This window comes from Portunus trituberculatus, chromosome 17, assembly GCF_017591435.1.
Source record: "Portunus trituberculatus isolate SZX2019 chromosome 17, ASM1759143v1, whole genome shotgun sequence".
Taxonomy (NCBI): Eukaryota; Metazoa; Arthropoda; class Malacostraca; order Decapoda; family Portunidae; genus Portunus; species Portunus trituberculatus.
The window spans coordinates 24,865,423-24,889,705 of record NC_059271.1 but is presented as its reverse complement, the minus strand read 5'-3'; the positions used below and the strand labels follow the sequence as shown (position 1 = coordinate 24,889,705).

General features: G+C 47.3%; 2 protein-coding genes across 4 annotated transcripts in view; one reads left to right on the top strand and one right to left on the bottom strand.

Annotated features, from left to right (window-relative positions):
* The window catches only part of LOC123504789 (cyclin-dependent kinase C-1-like), a 52,633-nt gene extending 48,755 nt beyond the window's left edge, over nt 1-3,878 (top strand). Inside the window, exons 7-10 of one of the 3 annotated variants that reach the window (XM_045255613.1) lie at nt 98-520; nt 873-1,321; nt 1,682-1,830; nt 2,350-3,878. In XM_045255613.1, coding sequence (XP_045111548.1) covers nt 98-520; nt 873-1,321; nt 1,682-1,830; nt 2,350-2,403 — 1,075 coding nt within the window. In that variant the 3' untranslated portion in view covers nt 2,404-3,878. Of the gene's footprint in view, nt 1-97; nt 521-872; nt 1,322-1,681 lie in introns of all 3 variants that reach the window. The other 2 variants (XM_045255614.1, XM_045255612.1) reach the window with 2 other exon arrangements.
* A 246-nt stretch (nt 3,879-4,124) lies between these two features.
* The window catches only part of LOC123504788 (flocculation protein FLO11-like), an 88,713-nt gene continuing 68,554 nt past the window's right edge, over nt 4,125-24,283 (bottom strand). The window contains exons 3-11 of the mRNA XM_045255611.1: nt 18,831-18,979; nt 17,262-17,379; nt 12,450-12,563; nt 12,143-12,249; nt 11,337-11,466; nt 9,461-9,583; nt 9,239-9,349; nt 9,005-9,122; nt 4,125-8,863 (exon numbers count right to left, since the gene is read on the bottom strand). Coding sequence (XP_045111546.1) covers nt 6,535-8,863; nt 9,005-9,122; nt 9,239-9,349; nt 9,461-9,583; nt 11,337-11,466; nt 12,143-12,249; nt 12,450-12,563; nt 17,262-17,379; nt 18,831-18,979 — 3,299 coding nt within the window. The 3' untranslated portion in view covers nt 4,125-6,534. The remainder of the gene's footprint in view (nt 8,864-9,004; nt 9,123-9,238; nt 9,350-9,460; nt 9,584-11,336; nt 11,467-12,142; nt 12,250-12,449; nt 12,564-17,261; nt 17,380-18,830; nt 18,980-24,283) is intronic.

The window sequence follows — 24,283 nt, the reverse complement described above, 5'->3', positions numbered from 1 at the left end:
GATAAAATGTGTGTGTGTGTGTGTGTGTGTGTGTGTGTGTGTGTGTGTGTGTGTGTGTGTGTGCAATACTCCCTGACGCTTCGCTTCACTGCCACAGGTCTTCGCCGATGAAGCAGTGTCAGCCGGGCACTCCTGATGGACAGTCGGGATTGGCGAGCCGCCCCGTGGTGTCCTTTGCACCCCTCACGCCCTCACACGTCAGGGGTGGGCCTTCAGGAGTAGCTACAAGCACTTTCAACAATAACAACAACTACAGCAACATGAACAACAATAACATCTTCAACAGTGGGGAGGACGCGCCGCACCCCGCCACCACCACCACCACTTCTACCGCCTCCTCCAGACTTATTCCGCCCCTGCGAGACCACAACACCGTCACCTTCTCCCCCACCACCACCACCGCCCCCTCCACCATGAACACCTACAATAACAACAACAACAGCAACCACAACAACAACACCATCGCCCTCACGCTGCACATCACGGGCACCACCAACACGTCCTCTCCGTCACGCACCAGGTAACGCTTCTCTTTGATGCCACAAAGCAATCAGGAACAAAAAATAGCACCTTGCTGAAAGAAATATGACGATTTATGACTCCTGCACTTTGATAAACATAAAGGTCAAGAAATAGTGATTTGTTTCTGACACTAATAAGTCCATTTCTTTACTTTCAATTTTTAGCTTTCATTTTTTACCAATATCAATAACATTTTTTCCTGGTATAAGAACGAATAGCAAGGAACTATTTTTCATCTTTTAATCCACCTACTTGTATTATGGATCTGTAATTTCACTAAGGCTGATTCAGATAAGGTAAAATGAACCACAGTCATTCCAATGCTTGACTGTGACTCGTGACCTTCGCAGACCCGTGGAGAAGAGCCGCAAATCTCCCGCCAGTCTGTGGGGAGTCCCTCTGAAACCACGGGGCCACGGGCTGTGCATCCAGGGGCAGGGACAGGCGCACTGGGATGACGACGACCACTTGATATCAGACGGACCTTCCTCCTTCCTCTCCAGCGGCCGCTACCACACAGACCACGGCCGCTCCTCAGACGCGCCACGCCCCATAGACGCTAGTCGCCATCCCTACACCATCAGTCTGGACCGCACGAAGGAACTGGTGGCCCGGGACTCCTCCAGCCTGAGGGACGCGGCGGCCAGGGACGGATTCGGGAGAGAGTTTACAAGAGACCCACTGAGGGAAATCAAAGACAACCCAAGGGAGAGGGAGAGGAGACCCAGGCTGGAGATCACTGGCTGGGCGAGGCCGAGGCTCCTCAATAATGACCTGTCGCTGCCTAACGTACCAGGAGGTGAGTGTACTAGTACTACTATTATTATTACCATTGCTGTTACTGCTGCTAAAGCACCCGCCGTTTTCTGTGCCTTCCTCAGTCACATTCAATACAAGCAAGTCTTGTTTCCCTACATCCTTCAACTTTCACTTAGGTCTTCCTCTTTTCCTCTTGCTGGATAGAGTTATCTTTATAATCAACTACCACTACTACTATTACTGTATGCTGCTTCTACTACTTCTGCTACTACTCCTCCTACTACTACCGCCACCACTGCTACTACCATCACTGATACTAAAATTATATCCTAGTCTACCCATTTATCAATCATATTCCTTCGTTCCTTACAGTGTTTCACGTCTCCTCTCTGTCTTTCAGTTCCCTCCCCGTTGGTGAACAGCGGCCAGGTCAGCCCCAAGAAGTACACGATTGAGGGTGGAGTGGGCAAGCGGTCTCGGCGGGGCGGCCTCACCATGCCCGCCCTCAGCTCGGTGCAGCGTGGCTCGCCCAATTCCCTTAGCCGCTCGGTGGGTGGAGCGACGCGGCGGGAGGCGCAGGAGGGGGAGGAGTGGAGGAGCGGGGATATAGTGAGGGAGGAGTGGAGAAGCGGGGAGGTAGTGAGAGAGGAGTGGCTGCCTGGAGGGGATGATGAGGAGGGAGAGTGAAGGACAGAATGTTCAATACCAAGATTATCTCTAATTTTCAACACCTGCTTCACTGAGGATGCTTTTGTTATGCAAGTCCCTTCAGACAGTCAGGTTTGTTGGCAATAACATGTGTAACGCTAAGGCTCAATTGGCATAGGGCCGGAGAGGTATTGGTAGTGAGAAATGCTTGGAACTAGATCTTATACCAATCCCTCTCTCTTTTCCCTCTCCCGCAGGTTGACTCCACCCCTCCCTCCTCTCCCCTCGCCAACCTGCCATACGTGTGACACTTGGCCAGCCGTCAGGATCCGGCGCGTGGCAACTATTAAGGGAAAGGACGAAAGGACAAGGAAAAGGTTGAACTTGTAAAGTGAAACTTTTCTTTCCGTTCATTTCCAGAGGATCCTGATGCTTGAGCGACTCGTCTTTCCGTCGCGTCGCTCGGAGAGGTGAAAGAGATCTCTTAGTAATGACAAAAAGAAAGGACACTGATACGCTACAAGCAAAGGAAGAAGCGGCTCATTAATCCTTTCAAACACGAGTCAGTCTGGTGTGTTGTGCTGAAGCGTGAGGCGTTGCAGAAACACAATTAAAGAACAATAGACACAATACTTCTCTGAAACATTCTGAAATATGTGAAGCGTCTGGTGAGGAAGAGAAATCCTGAAAATGCAGTTTCTCTGTGTGTAATTTCGGAGAGGCTGTGATGTGAAGTGCTCGTACGATGGCGAGATGAGAGGTGAGCGTCAATCTCCCTGGCTACGTTGGCATCAGTCGTGTATCCTGCTTCGCTGACTGGCAGACAAACAGCTAACATTCGTGCGCTAGCAATATTCACCACCGCGTAACAGCAGCTCGGCGCCAGTACCTTGCTTCTGCTGCCATGCGTCTCTCAGCTGGCCGCCCAGTGAATCCCGCAATGATAAAGTAGAAAAATTAATGAATGACTAAACTCCAGCAAAGTCATAATCTGGAAGTGTCCGAGCTTCATCTAGGTTCCGCAAGCGTTGATCCCTCTCAGTCATAATCGGAACAAATATAAAAAGCAAATTTTACCACAGGAGACCACATACACTAGATCTACTAGATCTAGATCTACACAACATACACTAAAACTGCACTGGAGGTACACTGCCACTCACTGAACACGAACCTTGTGCACTGGTTACATCGAGAATGTGCGGTGACTCAAGGTGCAGAAAGACACTTACTTTTAACCTTCTTTGGCATGACTGATGATGTGTTACTGATATATGTAATGAATAATAATAATAATAATAATAATAATAATAATAATAATAATAAAAATAATAATATCAAGTCCTACCCATAGATTGACTGAATGTTCTGAGGGCAGTGTGCCTCCAGGTTGGTAGCCAAAGGTTTTCTTCTTAACACCAGATTGCCCATTTGTATTCGTGTGTGATTGCAATGTGTGTCATCTCACTTACACTGTTTGACTCCGTCCAGGATACAGATTCCATCCGTCTCGGTGGCGCAGCGCCGCTGGTCCGCAGTACAAACTTTTGAGCAACACTCTCTGTTGATGTCTGGGCGGCAAGTCACTGTGTCACCGCTCGTCCATCATTCCCGACCCGTACCGGTCCCTTCACTCGCCAGACTACCAATTAAAACTCAAGCGTCTACAGTGCCTGGCTTCCCGGCCGCCTCATATTCCCGTGAGTCAGTGAGGCAGACGCGTGTCCTGCTTCACGCCATGAACAGCACGGCGAAGAAAATTTGATTCATGAGAAGCTTCGAAGAGGAGTGCAAAACACATATACATCATGTAACTTTTTATGGCTGAAATTTCCCCACCTGTGAACAACAGTAATTTTTAAAATTCCCTGTACAGCAAACTGCTTCTAGTTTTATATGGTGATGAGTGTATCATGTGATAATGTCAAATAACCCTATAATTATAAGATGATGCTGGTTTCATTCTCCTCAGCACACAGTTCACTTGCTTTAGTCTCTTTGTATCTGTGACCTTTTGGGTTTCTACACGCCTGATTGTTTACCAGCGGCAATGACGGCTGAGGCCACAGACCTCCAGTAGGCAGTAGTGCAGCTCGGGAAACTAAATTCAAATGATTCAAATGAAAAAAAAGTTATACTAAGAGTATGATTAGCGTCTTGTTTCTCGAAGGACCAGGGTAAGGACAAGCAAGGTATACATCCAGTACAGTTTATTATAACGAAAGATTACTAGATGAGCAATATACTGACCAGTCCTCAAAATATTGAGAATTTGTTTGAGAGAAATTTACCTGTTGGTGAGTGGGGGATGTGGTGGTGCAGAGGCCGAGGGAGCGAGGGAGGCGAGGAGGGCTTGGACGAGCGAGCACGGCGGGGCACAAGTTCACAGTTGCAAGCCTCTGACAGCCTCTTATTCACTCTGGTCCTCCTCCTTCTCTTGGTCCCTGGGGTACACTGCAGTGCTATTTCACTCATTTCTGAGTAAAGCCCGTCTTCAAAAAACCCTCTGCATTCCCACCACGACTATTCTTAAAGATCACAGAGATGATTAGTTAGTTTCTTAAAAGCGTTTCTTCTGTTAATAGTGCAGAAACCTTGTTAATCTGTCTGTACAACCATACAAAAACAAGCTCAAAAACTCGTGTAACTTTTGGAAGTAGTGGAGGTGCGGCGCAGAGGTGTTTCATTATGATCGTAAATTTTGTGAGGACATCGCGGTCCTTTCCTGGCAGGGCTGGTGAGGCCTCGGAGCCGGCGGAAAGATCCACCGGCCTTGTGTGTAAACTTAGCGAACAGGACGACACTACGCCATAAATAAGCCTAGAAAAATATAAGCTTAGTCTAGGAATGATATACATTTATATGAAAGAAATATCTGAGGTGAGAATGTTTATACCTGTGTCTTGTAAACGTGGTAATGAGTTAGTTAGAAGGCAATGTAACTGTAAATACTTTTTTTTTCTCTAGAAGTATAAAATTATGTAGCATTTTAAGTGGAACTCTAGGATCCATATAGAAAATCACTATCTTTATTCCTTTACACCCTTCACCTTAACTCTAGTACAGGCGTCCCTTAGTCCTGCCTCACGCCTCGCCCTCAGCACCACAGCCACCGCATGTTGGTGGAGTGGAAGCAGAGGAGCAGCAACGGCGCCATCACTCCTTGATCCCAATAACAGGTACTAGTCAGAAAACTCCCAGAAGAGGAGCATATACTTATTTTTTCATATCCCATCTACGAAGAGAGTGAGAGGCGACAACTTGCTTCTTCCTGGAGGCTGAAGGTGAGGCTGAGGGAGAGGTGGTGAGGCGCTACGCTGGGCCAGGAATATACCAGGAATCTCTCTCTCTCTCTCTCTCACACACACACACACACACACACACACACACACACACACACACACACACACACACACACGACCACCAGCGCTTCTCTATCATCAGTAATTTAAAAGACAAGAGCACCAATAGACGTCGCAGGACAACGACGAAGGGCAGACCACTGCTCACTGACTCTCCTTCTCCCGATGGCTGTGGGTGTGTCGCGCGGCCCACCTGTCCATACTCCTCTAAGGTATTACATGTACATTTATATATATTCATGCGAGACGTCAAAAAGAACACTTAGATCGTAAAATATCTGAGAAATGTGGATCTTTGATGACTCTACGACAAGACTATGTTGGTTGGTCACTCTGATTCCCTCGTGACACTGTGACTTCATTGAGAATTTTCATATCAGCACTTTGACATATCAGAGTTTTGTTCATGTTTCGGGTGACTTCTCACTTTTTAGTATGCTTTTATTTATTTATTTTTTTTCTTTCTGTCTTCACTCAATCAAGTTTCAGTCTCTATTGTTAGGTTATAGCTCACAAAATATTTCGGCCGACTTCTCTGCTCTTATCTGATCTTTCTTTCTTTATTAGCTCTCATTTAATCAAGTTTCAGTCACCCTTTATTCAGCACTAACATGTAAGATTCTATAGTAGTTCACATTAAATTTTAGGTAATTGTTCTGCTTTCATCTTTTATTTCATTGATTTTTTTTTTTCCAGTCTGCACACAGTGAAATTTCAGGTCATTCCTTCTCGCATTTCAACACAAATTCTTTCTTTGGTCCCAACTTTCATGACTCACTCCCAAACGTATGAACATAATAGTGCCTCACTACGGCGAAAGTTGCCAGCTCACCAATCTCATTTGTCTCATTATACTCGAAAGTCTGCACAAACCAGCTGCACTTTTTTTCTTATTCGCTCGTACTTATAAAGTTCCAACACCAAATGTTTCTCAAAGATCATTTCAGTTTACTAGACAAGGAACCACTTTCTTCAATCTCTTCGGCTGAGATTACTCGTCCCACAGTAAGACACTCGCGGGAATCACTTGTTTCTTTACTCTCTTCGCCTTACTCACTATGAATATTGTGTTACGTTGCCTCGAGGTTCATGTGAAAGGAAGGGCACGGCCAGGGGCGAGTTAGCAAACCAGCTGATGCTTTCCCAAGTCACTACCCAAATTTGAAGAGTCCGAGATATTCTAAGTGACTGAATATCGCAAAGTGTTTGGCAGCGGTAATAAAATATGAGGAATTCACTGTGTTCACTTGACATCGAAACCGACGACAGTGACAAGGAAAGAAACAAGCAAGAGGACGAAGAAGGAAGAGACATGTGATGAAGACCTTGTAGCGGATGAGATGTGTATCCCTTGAAGGAACTGGTGACTCCCATCCCCTCGTATTTCATTAGTCATCTCTTCTTCTTCCTCCAGAAGAGTTAAGTCTGGCCGGTTTTCTTCCCGCGGTCCTTCCTCCTTCACGATACTCACGATCTCATACTGGTACGTGTTCCCGTCAGCGCCGTGAATCGTGTACTGTGGAATCTCTGTCTCGTTCATACCAGCACGAATAGCGATCAGAATAGTGAGGTTCTTTTGTCCCATTTCGATGATCGATGATTCCGTGGTGGGCTGGGTGGTGGTGGAGAACGAAGGTGTGGTCGTGGATGGTGCTGGTTGGTCTGTGGTTGAAGTAGACAGAATAGTGGAGGTCGTCGTTTCCTGTGTTGTTGTTGGTGTTGCTGCCTCGGGTTTGTCTGTGGTGGCTACGATGGGGGTGGTAGTGGTAGGCATGGAAGGAGAGGTGGTTAAGGCGGTGGCGGTAGTGGTGGTAGTGGATGTTGCAGTGGTGGTATCACTTTCCACCGCAATAACAGGATTGGGGGAGGTCATATCGCCAGGAAGAGAACCTTCTTCGGGAGTCATATCACCTTCAGGAGCTACATTTCCACTGGGTGTTGTGGGCAGAGAGATGTTCTCCAGGTGCGTGGCCTCAGGTGTTGGCGTGAGGTCAGGAATGGACAATGGAGTGGCAGTTGCGCCCTCAGTGGCAGGAACATCAGGCAGCAATGACTCTTGTGTGGTGGTGGTGTTGCTGCTGGTAGTGGTGATGGTGGTGAGAGAGCTGACTGTGGTGGTGGTGTCATCCGGCAGGAGAGGAAGCGTCACGTTAATCACCGTGGCCTCTGTTCCTGTAGTCTCCTCGCTCGTGGAGACCATCTGGACAGTTACCGGTCCCTCGCTGGCAACGAGAATAACGTTATCTTCCTCAGAAACCATGGAGTCGTCTTGTTCAGTGCTCGCCTCCACTGGTCCCTCTGTCGTCGTGTTTGGTTGGGGAAGGAAGGCCACGGTGGCGTTCTTCTTCTCACTGGCGTCGCTTTCCTCAGAGGATATTATCTCTTTGCTGTTCACCTCCTGAATCAAGACATCGGGCTTCTGGAGGGTCGTTTCGTTGGTGGCCTGCGTGAAGCCTTCCTCCTCGCCGCCATGTCCTGTATCGCTCACATTCCCGGAGTCGTGTGGTGAGAGGTTGTCTATCTCAATATCGGGGATGTAACTCTCCTCGTCATCGTATTCCTCGCTGCTGGAAAGGTTGAGGCCTGATTCTGGTTGAAGTAAGGAAGGTTTCTCCTCATTTTCCATCTTCTTCACCTCCTCTTCCTCCACCAAGACTTCCACGTTGACACTGTCCCCGCTTTGGGTCTTATTTGCCACATCATTGTCTTCATCCAACGACTTCGTGTCACTGAATTCAATAAAGTCGATGTCAATTTCATTTCCTCCAACGTCTGTCATGTTGGCCTCAATGATGCTCACGAATGGCGTCTTGGGCGTCGTGGTGGTGCTGGTGGTGGTAAGGGTAGTGGTAGTAGTAGTAGTGGTGGTGGTGGTGGTGGTTTGGGGAGAGGTTTTCACATCAGGCATAAAATCGTCATCCTCTATACTGTTGTCGTAATCAAACTCCGGTTCTGGTTTCTGTGTTGTGGAGGTTGTCTCAGTGTGTGCTTGACTGCGGTCTGTCGTTGTGCTGTGTTCCTCTCCTAGAGTGTGAGTGTTTATTAGCTGAGTGTCCACATTCCTACACAGATCTCCATCCTCTTCGTTGCATTCCGTCTCTTCATTATGGAACATCTGTTGATTTATATCCACGTGTTGGTCTGCATCGCTGAGATCTTCCTCTGAGTCAAACCTGAACTTGGGAGCTTTGGCTGGTTGGGTCGGGGCGAGGCTGCAGGACTCGGGTAACTCGTCTCTACCGCTCTCGCAGTCACGCACGCCGTCACACAGGTATTCTCGAAGGATGCACTTGCTGGTGTCGCATCGAAATTCCTCATTTGTACAATTAACTTTTTTCGGAGCTTCTCTCTCCTCGCAGGGGGAAGGACTCTCGTTTGTGGAGTTAAAGACCAAGTTGTTCTTGAATGTATTGAAGGCAGAACAGAATGTGGCATCCTCGTCCTCGGCGGCGGGACAGTCCGACACTCCGTCACACAACCAGTCGTGCGGCACGCAGCGACTGCCGCCCAGGCACTGGAGTTCCCCAGGCTTGCACGTCACTGACCCGCACAGGGCAACTGACTCATCCCATCTGGAAACACACGTTCGTAAGCACGTTAATCGTTCTGCTCTTCATGTAAAAGGTATCATCTTTTTTAAAAGAAATAAGGGAAAAAACAGAAGAAGGCATTGTTTGATTAAGTCAACTCATATCCTGTGAGTGTTAACTCACCCATCTCTGCAGTGATCAACGCCATCACACGTGGCGTTTCGCTGCAGGCACGGGCCGCCCCAAGGGCACTGTAGTTCCCCTTCCTCACAGGAGGGGCAGGCGTACTCGTCGTCACCACCTGGTTGAAAATTTATTACATTTCTGCCCCGACTTTAATTTCCTGTATGCGCGAAAATAATGTAAACGAATTGAACTTTTCAGGACGGTATCAAAGCCTTTTTAATTTGGTCTCACCTTTACAGTCTGGCTGGCCGTCACAACGCCACGCCCAGGGGATACACACGTCTTCCCAGCACTGGAAGCCGTCACAGAGGGTCGTGTCACAGCCTAACTCGTCTACACCATCTGATAGGGAGACAAGACACATCAGACACAGCACAGTGACCTAAAGACCTTCCCCCACTGTCAAAAACACACAAAGAGGATGTGTCTAGCTGACTGGTGCCAGGGTCTCACCAGGGCAGTCCGGAGCGCTGTCACAAATCCAGTACGGGGAGACGCAGCGCTCTGAGCCCGGACACCGCACCTGAAGGCTCGAGTAGCACTCCGATACCCCGTCCGTCGTGAGTCCCCCGCCCGCTGGAAAAGTGGGTCAGTTAGGAAAGCAATGATTTTATAGTGTAATTGTGGACGTGTTTTGGACTGTCTTCTTAAGGGACTGCCATCATTCGTGGATCCTTTTCATCTACCTTTGTTGTCCTTGTCCAAAGCATCACTTACGTCAACAGAGTGAATGATATTTCCACTCTATATTCATGGTTGAATGAAGACTGAATCATGAAAAGTTTTAGCTTCTTTTCCACTGTATTTTCGTATTGTAATTCATAAGCGTGACTATTAACACTGGATGCTATACATCTACTTGGTATTTCATAATGTCAAGTGAAGTTAATGGATCATCTATCATTCATGAACAACTGAGCAATACACCCCAATTAATTATCACTGTCAATCACTCACTCTGCTAACCACTCGACGCTGTTAACCTTCTTCAGTGGCCTTTTTTCTTTAAATCAGTAGGCCTTTTTTTTTATCAGTTTCATTGCCCTTGGCCTGAACCTCTTACTTGAATATAAAAAAAAACCCACTAGTTTCCTATCAGCCCAATCAATCAATCACCGTTCACCTCTCCCGCCCACCGCTCCTGCCAACCACACCACACAGCTGGCTCACCTTTTCCTCGCCCTTCTGTTTCCCACACTTTCCTCTCTCTTTCTCCCACAGTATGTTAATCCCTTGCTTTCTCTCTCAATTCCCAGCGATTACCCTTTGTCACGCTCGATGATGAGTTGTAGTGATGAATGTAAAGGCTTGAAAAATTATATCAATACGTTATTCACGACTGACTTCCTCATTTGTGTTGAAGAGGTAAAATTTCCAATGAGCCCTTTTAATTGATCCAATTGAAGCATCGAATCAAACAAAAAATAAATAAAAAGATGAGCAGTAGAATAATGAATACTTAGAGCCAGCTTGACACATAATTAGACTAATTTCTATGCATGAGGAATTTACTAGATCAATTCTGCGAACGCCATTACCACCACCATTACGTTATTAAGACCCAGAGTCATCCTTACGTGCTTAATCATTAACCTATATTGAAATTGAACACAAATTGCCTGCGTTATCAACCTTCCAATCATTGACTGTTATTGGGGAATGAAGTGTGTGAGATATTTCTGAGGCTTTGAATCCTTTGATTGTCTCTTTCTGTATTCTAGACTGCACATAAGCGTCTGAATTACATTAAAGAGTGCAAGATTTCCCTTCTTTCTCAATCGTCTAGTCATCTACTCCACTTGGAGTCTTAGCAGTGTAAGCTCCAGGCGTCTGAGTTGAAAGAATAAGGAATGAAAGCTCACTCCAATGGCACGCGTCCTGACTACTTAGATTTTAGTTAAGATAATTCTTATCTCCACTGAGACCAGTGATTAAATCTTCCCGGTTTTACATTTTTTTTATAACCACCTATGTTTTTTTTTTATCTTTCTTTGTACTGCAGTCTGTTAAGTAATAGTCTAACAGTGCTTTAAACATTAGGAAAATCAAGAATGTAACAGCAAAAGAACTAACACTTTGCATGTCATGACCAGTAACTACGATTACAATTGTGCTAGGTTAAGATAGGTTACGTTAACTTATGTATACGTAGAAAAAAAATTTAACCTAACATAACACAAAACGAATAACTACATGAAATACCACGACGTGAACACCACTCCTCTCACTTTCCTTTCCATCATTCCGTCTCTGTTGTGATTAATGTGCCCTGAAGTCGAAGAGAAACTAGTGAACCTTAGAAGACGCACTTGAGGCGCTTGTCACTCACCCACGTGCAGCGCCCCGGCGTCCAAACTGAAAGTGAGAGAGACGCCAGGTTCCCCGTCCGGCAGAATAGCATCCAGAGTCGCCTTGTACACAGAGTCCAGTTCCAAGGCCCCCACCGCCGCCTCGCAGTCCTGTGGGAGCAGTGCTGGTGAGAGGTGGCGGTGTGTGAAGGGGTGAGTGGCTGAGGTAGGTGGATAGGAAGGAAGGCAGTTGGGTTGGTGATAGATAGGTATGAAGACAGGCAGAATGAATATATAAACACAGATGTATAGTAAATAGATAGGTGGATGTATAGATGGATATATATGAGTGGATAAGTAGACTGATAAAAAGAAGGATAGATAGATAATTAGATAAATACGGACCTTAAAGATACAATCAACCGAAACAATAAGATAAAACTACACAATCCAAATGAAAAGAAGAAAAATTACTTAAAGAAATCTCAGCCGTTACAGTTATTATATGAGCGTAGTGACTTAAATCGTTACGTATTGAAGCCTAACACCAAGACAAACAAGATCACTGTGACGTGGAAGAAGAGAGAGAGAGAGAGAGAGAGAGAGAGAGAGAGAGAGAGAGACAGCTTTACACTTCCCATAAAACAAGTACAGTACGTAATGCAACACCCGCGCTGCTTTTTTCACACCGCGGGAACTGATGGTGACTCAGAGTGTGATAGAGAGAGATTAACTTCATTGTCACCGAGAGAGAGAGAGAGAGAGAGAGAGAGAGAGAGAGAGAGAGAGAGAGAGAGAGAGAGGGAGGGAGAAGAAGGGAAAGGGGTAAGGATGTGGGCGAGCTTGCCTGGGAGTGTGGTGAAGCCTCGATGATGATCTGAGTAACAAGTTTCTTCTGGTCCCACACACGCAGGCGGTACCCAGTCGGCTGCACTATCTCGCCATCTGTGTTGCCTGCCAGAGGACACAGAGAAGCTACTAATACTAGAAAACAAAGGATACATTATATAACTATATATATACAGCAAAATACTTAGATAGCGACAAAAGGAACATTATTATTACCAGGAAAACAAGAGAATTACGACACAATATATGCAGGACATTGAGCTCTGAATTTTACGTGAAGATGATAAAACCAATGGACGTCTCACCTTTCAGGAACGGCGTGGAAGACCAGCGAAGGGTGACGGAGACAGTGATGGCGTCCAGATCTGCCGTGCTGCTGCGTGGGCGGTTAGGGTGAGCTCGCTGGCCAAGACTCAGACCTGTAGAAGAACCAGTATCATTAGGTGCCATCTTCAAGCCACAAATACAGTCTTTACATATCATTGTGTAGATCAGGGGTTCTCAACCTTTTTATCGTTAAGAACCCCCTGAGTTATAAGACCATCTACCAGTACCCCCAGTATTGTCACATGGAACATGGAACTCAATATGCAATGGCACTGCAAAGGATTTTATTAGATCAGCCATCTAAGTACCCCTGGAAATCTTCTTATGAACCCCCTGTGGTTTCGCGCTGTCAGGATGGCCACTGTCCATGAGCTAACATCATTAGGTCTCTATGACGCTGAAGACGTCTATGCAGAACGGTTTGGTTGGCAATAGACAATCTCATTATCAGACTTTGATTTCTAAGTTATGAAAATAATCTCATTTACGGGGCTTCATAGGTTCATGGTGTCTTGTAGTCTACTTACTAACCTAGAAGGAAAGAAAATATCAAACTAACTTCGAGCTATCAATTGAGGAAGAAGTAATCTTTGTCGTAGATACATGTTTAGAAATACTTTACCTATCTTGATATCTCCTTATGTGACAAAAGAATATCCAAAAATATACGATATGCAGTTGACCATCTTTTCTATGAAATATTACGATATCTGTTGAATCTGGCAACTTCAACGGGAGTTTGGGTCCTCTCCTAGTGTTTCCTTATGATTGGAACATTGATATTTACACGTCATTGTGATCAGGGAAATAAAGAAAACTAAGTTTGCTTTTTTCTAAGAGCATGAAATAGAAAAATTTATGTTTACAAGTGGCAGTTTATGTATAAGACACGCAAACCTGTGTGCACTCATCCACTCTATCCAGAAGCTTAACTAATTTTCAAAAGTTCCCCAATAGCTACACAACTACCATTGGTCTACTGTTTCTATCCAGTTACCTACAAACACGTACACATTCAAGGCAGCAACATGCAAAGTACACTAAATACTCCGGAGCAAAGCTGCCTCACCTTGTTTCATTAATCAGCTAACTCTTGCACACTTTCACACCAAAGCTATTTTTCATTTACCATCGACGATTTTATATTCGAATCAAAATTAAAACGACGATTGAGAACTTTCGGCCTAAAGATGTTTGAGGGCCGTGACGGCCTTGGGCGCCGCACGGGGGAAGGAGGTGGCCGTCGGGTCCGGCCTGGGGCCCAAGGCAGGAACTGGCTGCAGGTCCTGCTTTTCCTTGGTGGCCTCAAGCTTCACTACTAGTCGTCCACTTGCAGCGCATCACACTAGGCAAGGGTCGCCATAAGCAAGAGATCAATGTCTACCACTCACCGGATGGTACCGTGAGGGGCCCTAAAGGGGTGATAAGGGCTCCTTGCATAGAATATGATGGTGAGTGGTGTGTACGGGACCTCTGCTTATAATGACACCGGGCTGAACAACTCGCCATGAACGAGGGCACGCTGTGCGCCATGAGCCAGGCACTGACAGTACCAGTGGTCCTTTACGTTAGGTTAGGTTAGGTTAGGTTAGATTAGGTTAGGTTAGGTTAGGTTAGGTAAAAAGGACTCACTTCATGACAGCGTTTGGGGAGTGGTGTGTGGCGGGTCATTGCTCATGGCGACCTGTGTGAGGCATTGCAAGGTTGCATCGTCACTGCTCTCATAACCACGGGACTGGGGTTGACCCTTTCTGGGTAAAAAGTTTCGTCCCAGTACCTGTGTAGGTAATAATACTTTGGATCGTTTCGCCATCGCCATCGCCGCACCGTTAGCCTCGATAAACGGATCGTTATCCTCAACAAACACATCTGTACCGTGGACACTGGAATCGCAACCTGTCGTGGAATCCCATTGTTAGCGTGGACTCATTTTCCTTCGCGGCTTCAAGCTCACTGATTGTTGTCAACTTGCAGCGCCTCATACTAGGCAAGGCGTCGCCTTAAGCAGGGTGCCGTGTCTACCGTCCATCAGATGATGCCGTGAGGGGCCTTTAAGGGGTGATAAGGGCTCCTTGCATAGAGTCTGGTGGTGAGTGGTGTGTACAGGACCTCTGCTTATAATGACATCGGGCTGAACAACTCGCCATGAACGAGGGCACGCTGTGCGCCATGAGCCAGGCACTGACCGTACCAGTGGTCCTTTACGGGGTGAAAAGGACTCACTGACAGTGTTTGGGGAGTGGAGTGTGGCGGGTTATGCTCATGGCTACCCGTGTGAGGCGCAGTAAGGTGGCAGCGTCACTCTCCTCGCACTCACGGGTCTGGGGTGAACTCTTACGGGGTGAAAGGGTTCGCCCCAGTACCTGTGTAGGCAAGTGAACTTCAATTGCGTCGCAGTGAGGTGGCAGCGCCACTCTCCTCGCACCTAAGGGTGTGGGATGGACCCTTACGGGGTGAAAGGGTTCATCCCAGCACCTGTGTAGGCAAGTGGACTTCAATTGCAGCGCAGGAAGGTGGCAGCGTCACTTTACTCGCACTCAAGGGTGTTGGGTGGATCCTTACGGGTGAAAGGGTTCGTCCCAGTACCTGTGTAGGCAAGTGGACTTCAATATTGTGTCTTGAAATCGCATCGTGAGGACTGGAACCGCATCGACATCGTGGAAACCCGCATCGTTCCCGTGGAAACTGGAATTGCATCTTGATCGTGGAAACTCGCATTATTATCTTGGAAACTGGAAGGGCATCTTTATCATGGAAAGGCATCGTCATTTTGGAAACTTGCATCGCTATCGAGGAAACTGGAATGCCATTGTTATCTTGGAAACTCGGAGCGCTATCGAGGAATCTGGAATCAAATCTTATCGTACACACTGTTATCGTGGAAGCTCTCGTGATCGTCGTTCGTTTCGTTATCTCTGAATTACTTAATTAGTCTTGGTATTATTATTAGCCTCCGTAATAATAGAGATGTTGGTCATTTTATCTTATCTCTTTACTGTATTTTTTTCAGGGTACAGTTTAGTGTTCTTCAACCTTTTCTAAATTCGTGCACCTTTTCGAGAAGCAAGGAGGACTATAAAAGAAATGCATCAATATTCGTAATTTTCCCTACTTTAAGACTGAAAATCGATAGATAACATTATTGAATATCTACCTGAAGCTACAGTTTTTTAGTCCTAAACAGTCGCTATATAGAGCGAAATGTACTATAACAAAATGCCACATCTCAAACACATTAGGCCCGTGTTCCGTCGGAGTGTAATATATTACTATTGTGAATAAATCGCAATACTTTGATTAATATCAATAGGAGAGGACCCAAACTGTCACAATTTCAGTGTTCGCAGGAGAGAGTCAGTATCGTCTCGCGGTACAGAGTAATCGTCTCTAAACACTGTATTACGATGTATCTATTGATTTGCCAGGGTTTTACTCCTACCAGTATTTTTCTGTTCTTATTCTACCATGGTATTTCTTTATAGTTACTTGAGTTTATACGACTGACATCATAATATAGAGCAAAACATAATTGTCTGGTGTACCAAGATCTTTCATTTCTAGAGACTTAATTAAATACAGCACGGAACCTTAACACACATTTCACCTCGCTTCTGCACAGGTTAATTCTTCTTCTTCTCAACCTTTTTAATGTGATGTACCCCTCGAAGTCTTTCAGTATTGATCACGTACCCTTACCCACAATGCAGCGTCAGGAAGGGTAACAATAAATGCATGGTTTATTGACTTAGTTTATTAAGTTTAAATTGTGTTATATATGTGGAGCAGACACAATTTTTAATTAATATTAGTATGTTTCTATGAGGTAGTGTCGATAGGAACTGGTACCTCACAGGGAGACACTATATGTGACTAACATGCAATGCATTTACCAAAAGGAACTATATCAGACAATTTTCGATCATTATGGCAGTGAACTAGTGTTGCTTGCAGCTAGTTGCAACTTGTAACTAGTAACAGTGATAAATAAGTCACTGTGTGTGTGTGAATAACATATAAAATAAGAAATCGGAGCAAATATTATAGGTTTGCAAGGTTGTGTGGCAACTGTAATCCAAGAGAGCTTCCTCTCAAGTGATATAACTCCAAGAGTTTCCTTGTTAACGTTGTTAACGTGTCCTGGTTCTAGTGAAGGACACATTGTATACTACAAACGAATTTGCTGCTATTTAAAACTGAAGCATTTTGAGAAACCCGCCACGTACCCCAAAAATTCCTCTCACGTACCCCTGGGGGTACGCGTACCCCAGGTTGAGAACCCCTGGTGTAGATGTTTACAAAGAGAAGTCTTGTAAAACTAAACACTGTAATTCTCTACATTTGGTTGTCTTATTCCTTCTTTTTTAACAGGCTATAGTGGAGGTTACTGGAGTTTTTAGGTTGTTTTTTTATGATTGTGATTATAGTTCAACAAAAATCACGTATCACCAATGAAATAAACAACCACAGAAACCTGCCTAGTCATCTTTGTGATTTTTGAAAGAAGTCCTGACAGGAGAACAAAGCTTTTAGTCATATGAGCTTTCCAAATACTACTCTTCGTTTTGCCTAACTACTATATGCACATCACAGAGAGAAAAAGTCACACTCACTGCTGCCTGCGTCATTGTTGCTTTCAGACACCACCATAGAGACAGTACTATACACAAACTATAATCCCTTAACTCATATTTCAGGAGAGTACAGAGGCATGACTATATTATGGCAAAGAGAGCAACCTAAACTCTTAGACGCCGCGCTTCAGCCACACCAAAGAGGCAGCGGCGGTGTACCTGTGAGGAGAGTCGGGGAGGTGACGGTGAAGTTGAGCAGCGTGTAGGGCCAGTGGTGGGGCCCGACCAGAGCCATCAGCCTTCCCTCGTAGGTCATGTTACTCCGCAGACCCTCGAACTGCGAACGGGAAGCGGGAGGAAGAGACAGTGAGGCAAGTGGAATGTGGGAACAACGAGATGGGAAGTGAAAGGAAAAAGAGTGAAGAGGGAAACGATGTCGATGTGGGAACAGTGAAGGAGGAGGGAAAAGGAGGAGGGAAAAAGAACGAGCGGGGATGAGGGAAGAGAGCAAAGGTGGCGATACGAAAGGGAGAAGAAAGTGAGGAGGGAAATCATGGTAAGTGGTTTCCTACGTCTTTCATCTTTACCATCCAACATCCTTTACTTTGGGGGAAAAAAATGGTGTAGTGGCTTATAACAAAGAAACCTCGAAGAATAAACAAATATGATGCAGTTTGCTTGACCTTTGTGTCCTTTCTGTAATGGTCAAAGGCAACACACTAAGACAAATACTCAGTAACGCATAAATAAAAAAAAGCATTACATTTCACCTTGGCTACATGTTACTTAAAACCTGAGAGATGTGCACTGCCGGATCTTATAAGCCAAAGACTGAGGTTTCCGTTAGGCCTCCCTCAGCAAGACCTAGATACTGTGTTGGTGTGAAAGGGATATAGGGAGAGTTTGTTAGAGTAGGTGTGGCAAGTGGGCGGCGTCTCACTCACACAGGTCACTCAAGCAGGAAAAACGCAATGCACGGACGTTATCATCCCATTAGAGTTATTGGATTCGCGTAAAGGAAATCGGTGTCTCTCACTCTGCAATCACAGGAAAGTGGCGTCTGTGCAAACACTGTTACGGGGGGAAGTGCAGCTTGCGAGCATTACGTGTCATCTCTATAAGTGGTGAGTGGGTGAGGATGGGAGGGTGAGGATGAGAGTCATTCCACCTCGTCACCAACAATGAATATCCTACTGGTTCTCTTCTGGTCCACTACGCTGATTACTTCGCTGAACACAAGAACATAAAAGAATATAAAGGAAGCTGCAAGAACTCGTCAGGCCTACACGTGGCAGTCATTCTTTTGTATTTCTACCTATCATCCTTATCAACAAATTTTTCTAATCTCCTTTTAAAGATCGCTAATGACTCAGCACAAACAACCTGACAACTGATTTTACTCCATCCACCGACCACTCTATTTGATAACAAGTTCTATCCTCTCTTTTTTCTACAGCTTTAACGTAATCAGCACAAAAGTGAGCGTGAGAACATAAGGCAAGCTGCAAGAAGACGGAAAGCCAACAGGTGACAGGCTAAAGAACTCACACGTCGCTCTCAAATCACTCAGTCCTTTCACCGAGATACGCAACAATTCAAGGCACTAAAAAAGGAAAGCATAGAATTTGTACAGTTTACACAACAAAAAGAAGAGATTTTGGAATTTCTAGCCAGTAAAATAGATGCAGATGGCTGTAGAACCAGTGAAGATGACTGAAGAGGGACTAATCATAGAGGAAAGATGTGTGAAATAGTAATGAAAAGATTAGTTAAGGCCCCGTGACTCACCTGGTGGCGGAGGGTGGCGGCGTGGAACATGGTGGTGGTAAGGAAGGGGCGGCTCTGGTGTGGTTGGGTGAGGGAGAGGCTGTAGGCGGTGACGGCGCCGTTGATGGAGAGGGAGAAACGCGCTGGCCATTCCAAGGATAAAGACGTGCCTGGGGAAGGAAGACCAAACTGTATTTTCTCATTCGGGTTCCTCAGAATTCGTTAAGAAGAGAGGCACGTGTTTTTCCGTTTCCTTTTACTTAGTTTGTTTGCCGAGATAAATTAATTCAGGCGTCTTCCTTTTACGTAATGCTGTTGTTAGGTGATCTTAAGTAATTCAACAAAGGTAAAGCAAGAGAGAGAGAGAGAGAGAGAGAGAGAGAGAGAGAGAGAGAGAGAGAGAGAGAGAGAGAGAGAGAGAGAGAGAGAGAGAGAGAGAGAGAAAATCAATCGAGACAAATAGATGGATAGACAAACAGGCAGATAGATAGGTACACATTTCTCTTACACCTGCTCATCAATTTGCGAAAAAAAAACACACAAAAAATTGAACTCCAAAAGAACACCAGCCATAAAAAAACGTAAGAATGTGTGTAAAAATAAGAGCATCAACAACAACAACTACAACAACAACAACAACAACAACAACAACAACAACAACAACAACAACAACAACAATAAAAAGTTAAGAAAAAAAAGCCGGTTTATAATACAGACTCGCGTCCCTAAAACCCGAGGCTGAGACACAGACAGCCAGACAGGAGCGTGGGCGGGGAAAGAGAGAAAGAGAGAAAGAGAGGGTGGTATAGAGCAGCGGCGGCGGTGGCGGTGAAGCTAGTGGTAGTGGTGGTGGTGGTGGTGGTGGTGATGGTGGTGGTGGATCTTTACGAGACAGGACTTTGTGGCACTTGGCTGCAAAGAGGAGGCGGAATTTTGCATGCTGGGCTAGCAAAGTGCATAGTGCGTGTCTTTCCTGCACCAGCACGTGGAGGGAGCCAAGGAAGGAGAGACGGAGAGGTAAGAGGAGAGAGAGAGAGAGAGAGAGAGAGAGAGAGAGAGAGAGAGAGAGAGAGAGAGAGAGAGAGAGAGAGAGAGAGAGAGAGAGAGAGAGAGAGAGAGAGAGAGAGAGAGAGAGAGAGAGAGAGAGAGAGAGAGAGAGAGAGAGAGAGAGAGAGAGATCCCTCCAGCCCCGCAACGCCTCCTACACTCACCATGCCCCCCATGACGTCTGCCGGACCCATTACGCCACATCAAATGGGCCGGCTGCGTGATCTCAGGATCTCAGAGGCTCAAATGGGGGCGCCCAGGATTCGCTGCGAGTACTGCCAAAGACCTGGACACTTGACAGAAAGGTGCCGAACTCGTGCTGCTGACCGACGGCAGGAGGAAATGTTTCGACGCTAGGAAGAGATGTTTCAGCGCCAGGAAGAAAGGCTAAGGAGGGTCATGGCGAATGGCTTGGGCCGGCAGCAGCAACATCAACCCCCGCAGACCTTCCCAGCCCCTCCCCAGCCTTCACTCTGGCAACATCCCCAGCCGCAGCAGACTTTTCAGCCCTTTCTCTACCCTGTCAAGCCCCAACTTGGCAACCACAGTCTGGGCAGCCCTTCAGCTGGAATGCGTCCGCCTAACAGGCCAGCCCCTAACACGTCCTGTCCTTCTACCACCTCTCGCAGCCACACCTACACGGCCCGCCGAGGGAAAGGACGCAGCAGCAGCTGCCTCACTGTGGTGACGGCCAATGTGAGGGACTTAGGACAAATGTTGGTGACCTCACACACAATTTCGCCCTGCGACATAGGGCTGACGTTGTAGCAGTGACAGAAACGTGGCTCACTGGAGAGGTAGAACCAACGTTTGGTAAGGTCCCTGGGTACTCCCACTGGATAAGGAAGGACAGGGAGAACAGAGCAGGCGGAGGGTGGCAGCTTGCTTTAGGGACGGCCTCCAAACCCAGGAACTTGAGGTGACGGTTCCTCTTCAAACGGAAGCACTGTTCTTCAGGGTGGTACTGGAAGACAACAGAGGTCTCCTCCTCTGTATCATGTACCGCCCCCAGGCAAGGACGGCACCCTGGACTTCCTGACGGAGGAACTCGACACCCTTCTTCTACGCCATCAATGCTCCCACGTGATGGTAGTGGGAGACCTAAACTGCCACCTAGAGCAGAACGCTTATGACGACCTCTTGGAGGTGCAGGGCCTAACAAATCATGTTACCTTCCCCACGCATGTGCGAGGAGGGATGCTAGACCCTGTGCTGTCAGACCTCCCGAGACGAGCGTCCGCTGTCAGCAGCTGGGGCCTGTAGGCAGCTCGGATCATTACGCTGTCCTGGCCCGAGTCGAGCTGAACGCAACGCGAGAGGACGCTGTCCCACGCACCATCTGGCTCTGGGGGAGGGCTGACTGGCCGACCATGAGGCGTGCCCTGGAGGAGATAAACTGGGAGAAACCTTGGTGGGTGATGCCGAGGAGCAGGCACGAGCACTCACTACTAAGCTCCTCATCCTCCAGCAGCAGTATGTCCCCAGCAGAGTGTATCTCTCCAGGCCTGACGATCCTGCTTGGTTTGGCTTCCGCTGCAAGGCCGCTGCTGAGGCCAAACACGCCGCCTGGCTGAGGTACAAGCGGCACCCGACGCAGAGGAACAAGGCACTACACAAGGCTGCCTGCAAACGGGTGGTAGCTGCCTGCAGATGGGCCAAACATAGAAAACAGGAGGATCTAAAACGGAAACTTTGTGGCCCAGGAGTAGGAGGCAAGACCTGGTGGAGCTTAGTCAAGGAGCGCCAAGGAGCTAAACACCAAGACGCCATCCCTCCACTCCTCAGGCCTGACGGTTCCACTGCCACAAGCAGCTGGGACAAGGCCTCACTCCTGGCTACAAGCTTCAGCAACAAGATGAGGTTGGAGACCCGGGAAGACAAGCGCCTCACCTGCCACTGGAGACTCAAAGCACCATCACCCTGGTCTCAGTGACAGCTGGACAAGTTGAGAGGCTCCTGAGAGCAGTGGAAGTGGGTAAAGCCACCGGCCCGGACGACGTCAGCCCACACCTCCTTAAGAACTGTGCTAAGGAGCTGTCAGGTCCTCTCTCCAACGTCTTTACGACCTGCCTGAGGGAAAAAAATGGCCCTCAATGTGGAAAGAGGCACGAGTCGTTCCGGTCCACAAGAAGAGCTCGCGGTCTGTACCCAGCAACTACAGGCCGATCTCCCTGCTCTCTGTGGTGGGCAAGGTGCTGGAGCGGATAGTGGCTGGAGCCATCTGTCAACATCTGAGTGAAAACCATCTCCTCTCAGAGAGACAGTTTGGCTTCAGGCCAGGCCGGTCCACCTCCGACCTACTCCTGCTCCTCACCAAAGACTGGCAAAACGCCCTGGACGAGGGCCTGGACACGCTTGTGGTAGCCCTGGATATAGCTGGAGCCTTTGATAGGGTCTGGCACGCGGGACTTCTTGAAAAGCTCCGTGCCAAGGGTATCCAGGAGACCTACTGCTACTGCTTGACGACTACCTACGTGGGAGGACTCTTCATGTGGTCGTCAATGGGAAATCGTCAGAGCCCTCGCCAGTTCAAGCCTCCGTTCCACAGGGTTCAGTGCTGGGCCCAATCCTGTGGAACATCTATATCGACGACCTGCTCCGAAAACTACCGACAGTGGAAGCATATGCGGACGACTGCACCCTCTCCCGGTCCTACTGCCGCCTTGATAGCCAGAGCGCTGTCCGGCAGCTAAACAAGCAGCTACGGCTGGTGGAGCAATGGGGAGAAACGTGGCAAGTCTCCTTTGCACCTGAGAAGACGCAGGCGATGGTCATCTCGCGGTCGCCAGGAGCCTCCAGAGCGGTCTCAGAGCAACTGTGCTTTGGAGGCAAGGCTCTGTCTCCAGGACCACATCAAGGTCTTAGGGGTGACGGTGGACCGCTGCCTGCGCTTCGACGGCCATGTAGGTGCAGTCACCCGACAGGCGTCTCTAAGAGTCTCTGCCCTGCGGAGGGTGGCGGGAACGCTTGACCCACACGGCATCATCACGCTATACAAGGCGCAGATACGTCCGTGCCTGGAGTACGGCTGCCTGTCGTGGATGTCAAGTGCCGCCACCCACATGCAGAGACTTGACAAGGTGCAGCGACGAGCTCTACGTCTGGCGGGATACGACGCACACCAGGACGACCTGCCGCCACACACCCCCGTCACGTCGTTGGAGCACCGGCGTGATGTGGCAGCGCTGGTGGTGTGCCACAAAACTCAGGTGCAAGGAGTACCGCACCTCCGACGCCTGGGACTTCCACCACGCGCTGCCCAGAGGCCCACGCGAGCTGCTGCCACCAGTGAGCAGACTGTGGAGGTGCCCTTCTCCAACACACGGCAGCACCAACGAACATACAGTGCCCGGACCTCAAGGATGTGGAATGCATTCACCACAACCACACCCCAGGTGGAGGACATGTCCACCCAGCAGGTCAAGGTGGCAGCACACAGGTGGCGTGGAACGCAGGACACTCCTCTGGTGCTAACGTGAAAGTTATTAATGTAAAAACAATATTTTTAATGTATATTAATTATTGATAGGCTTTTTAAATAATTCCATACCCAACGTGGAATTTTAAGCCGAATATGTAAATATATGTGATATGTTTAAATAAAAAAAAAAAAAAAAAAAAGAGAGAGAGAGAGAGAGAGAGAGAGAGAGAGAGAGAGAGAGAGAGAGAGAAAGGAAGGGATGCCAAGAAGAGAGGACGAGAGAAGTGGAAGGAAGATGTGAATAAATGATTGAGCCTTAATTTTTCTTTCTTTTTCCTCTTAGAGAGAGAGAGAGAGAGAGAGAGAGAGAGAGAGAGAGAGAGAGAGAGAGAGAGAGAGAGAGAGAGAGAGAGAGAGAGAGAGAGAGAGAGAGACAAACAGAAACAAACTCAAATATGACAAAACAAAAGAAACTCAAATATGAACACACACACACACACACACACACACACACACACACACACACACACACACACACACACACACACACACACACTGCACACACCAGTTCACACACACACACACACACACACACACACACACACACACACACACACACACACACACACACACACACAGAAAGGAAGAAAAGCATTACACAATAAGACCAATCAGGCAAGACAAAGCGGAGAGCAACGAGCGCTGACTATCACACCAACACTGAGCCACGGAACCAAGCGGCGGCGCTAGTGGTGGTGGTGATAGACTCAAGGCGGCTACTGACTGAGAGGATAAGAAGGTAAAAGGGGTCAGAGAAACACAGAGAGAAAGAAATAAGATGAAATGAGGCAAGCAGGATAAAATAGACAAAATAAGGAACTGTATAGGGATAGTTTTGAGGGCGTTAAGTGTATAGTATGTAAGAAAAGGGTATATACAAAAGGAGGAATGTAGGTTGGAAAGGGGAAATAGGAGTACGTGAGGAAAGGCATGGACGGAGCGGAAG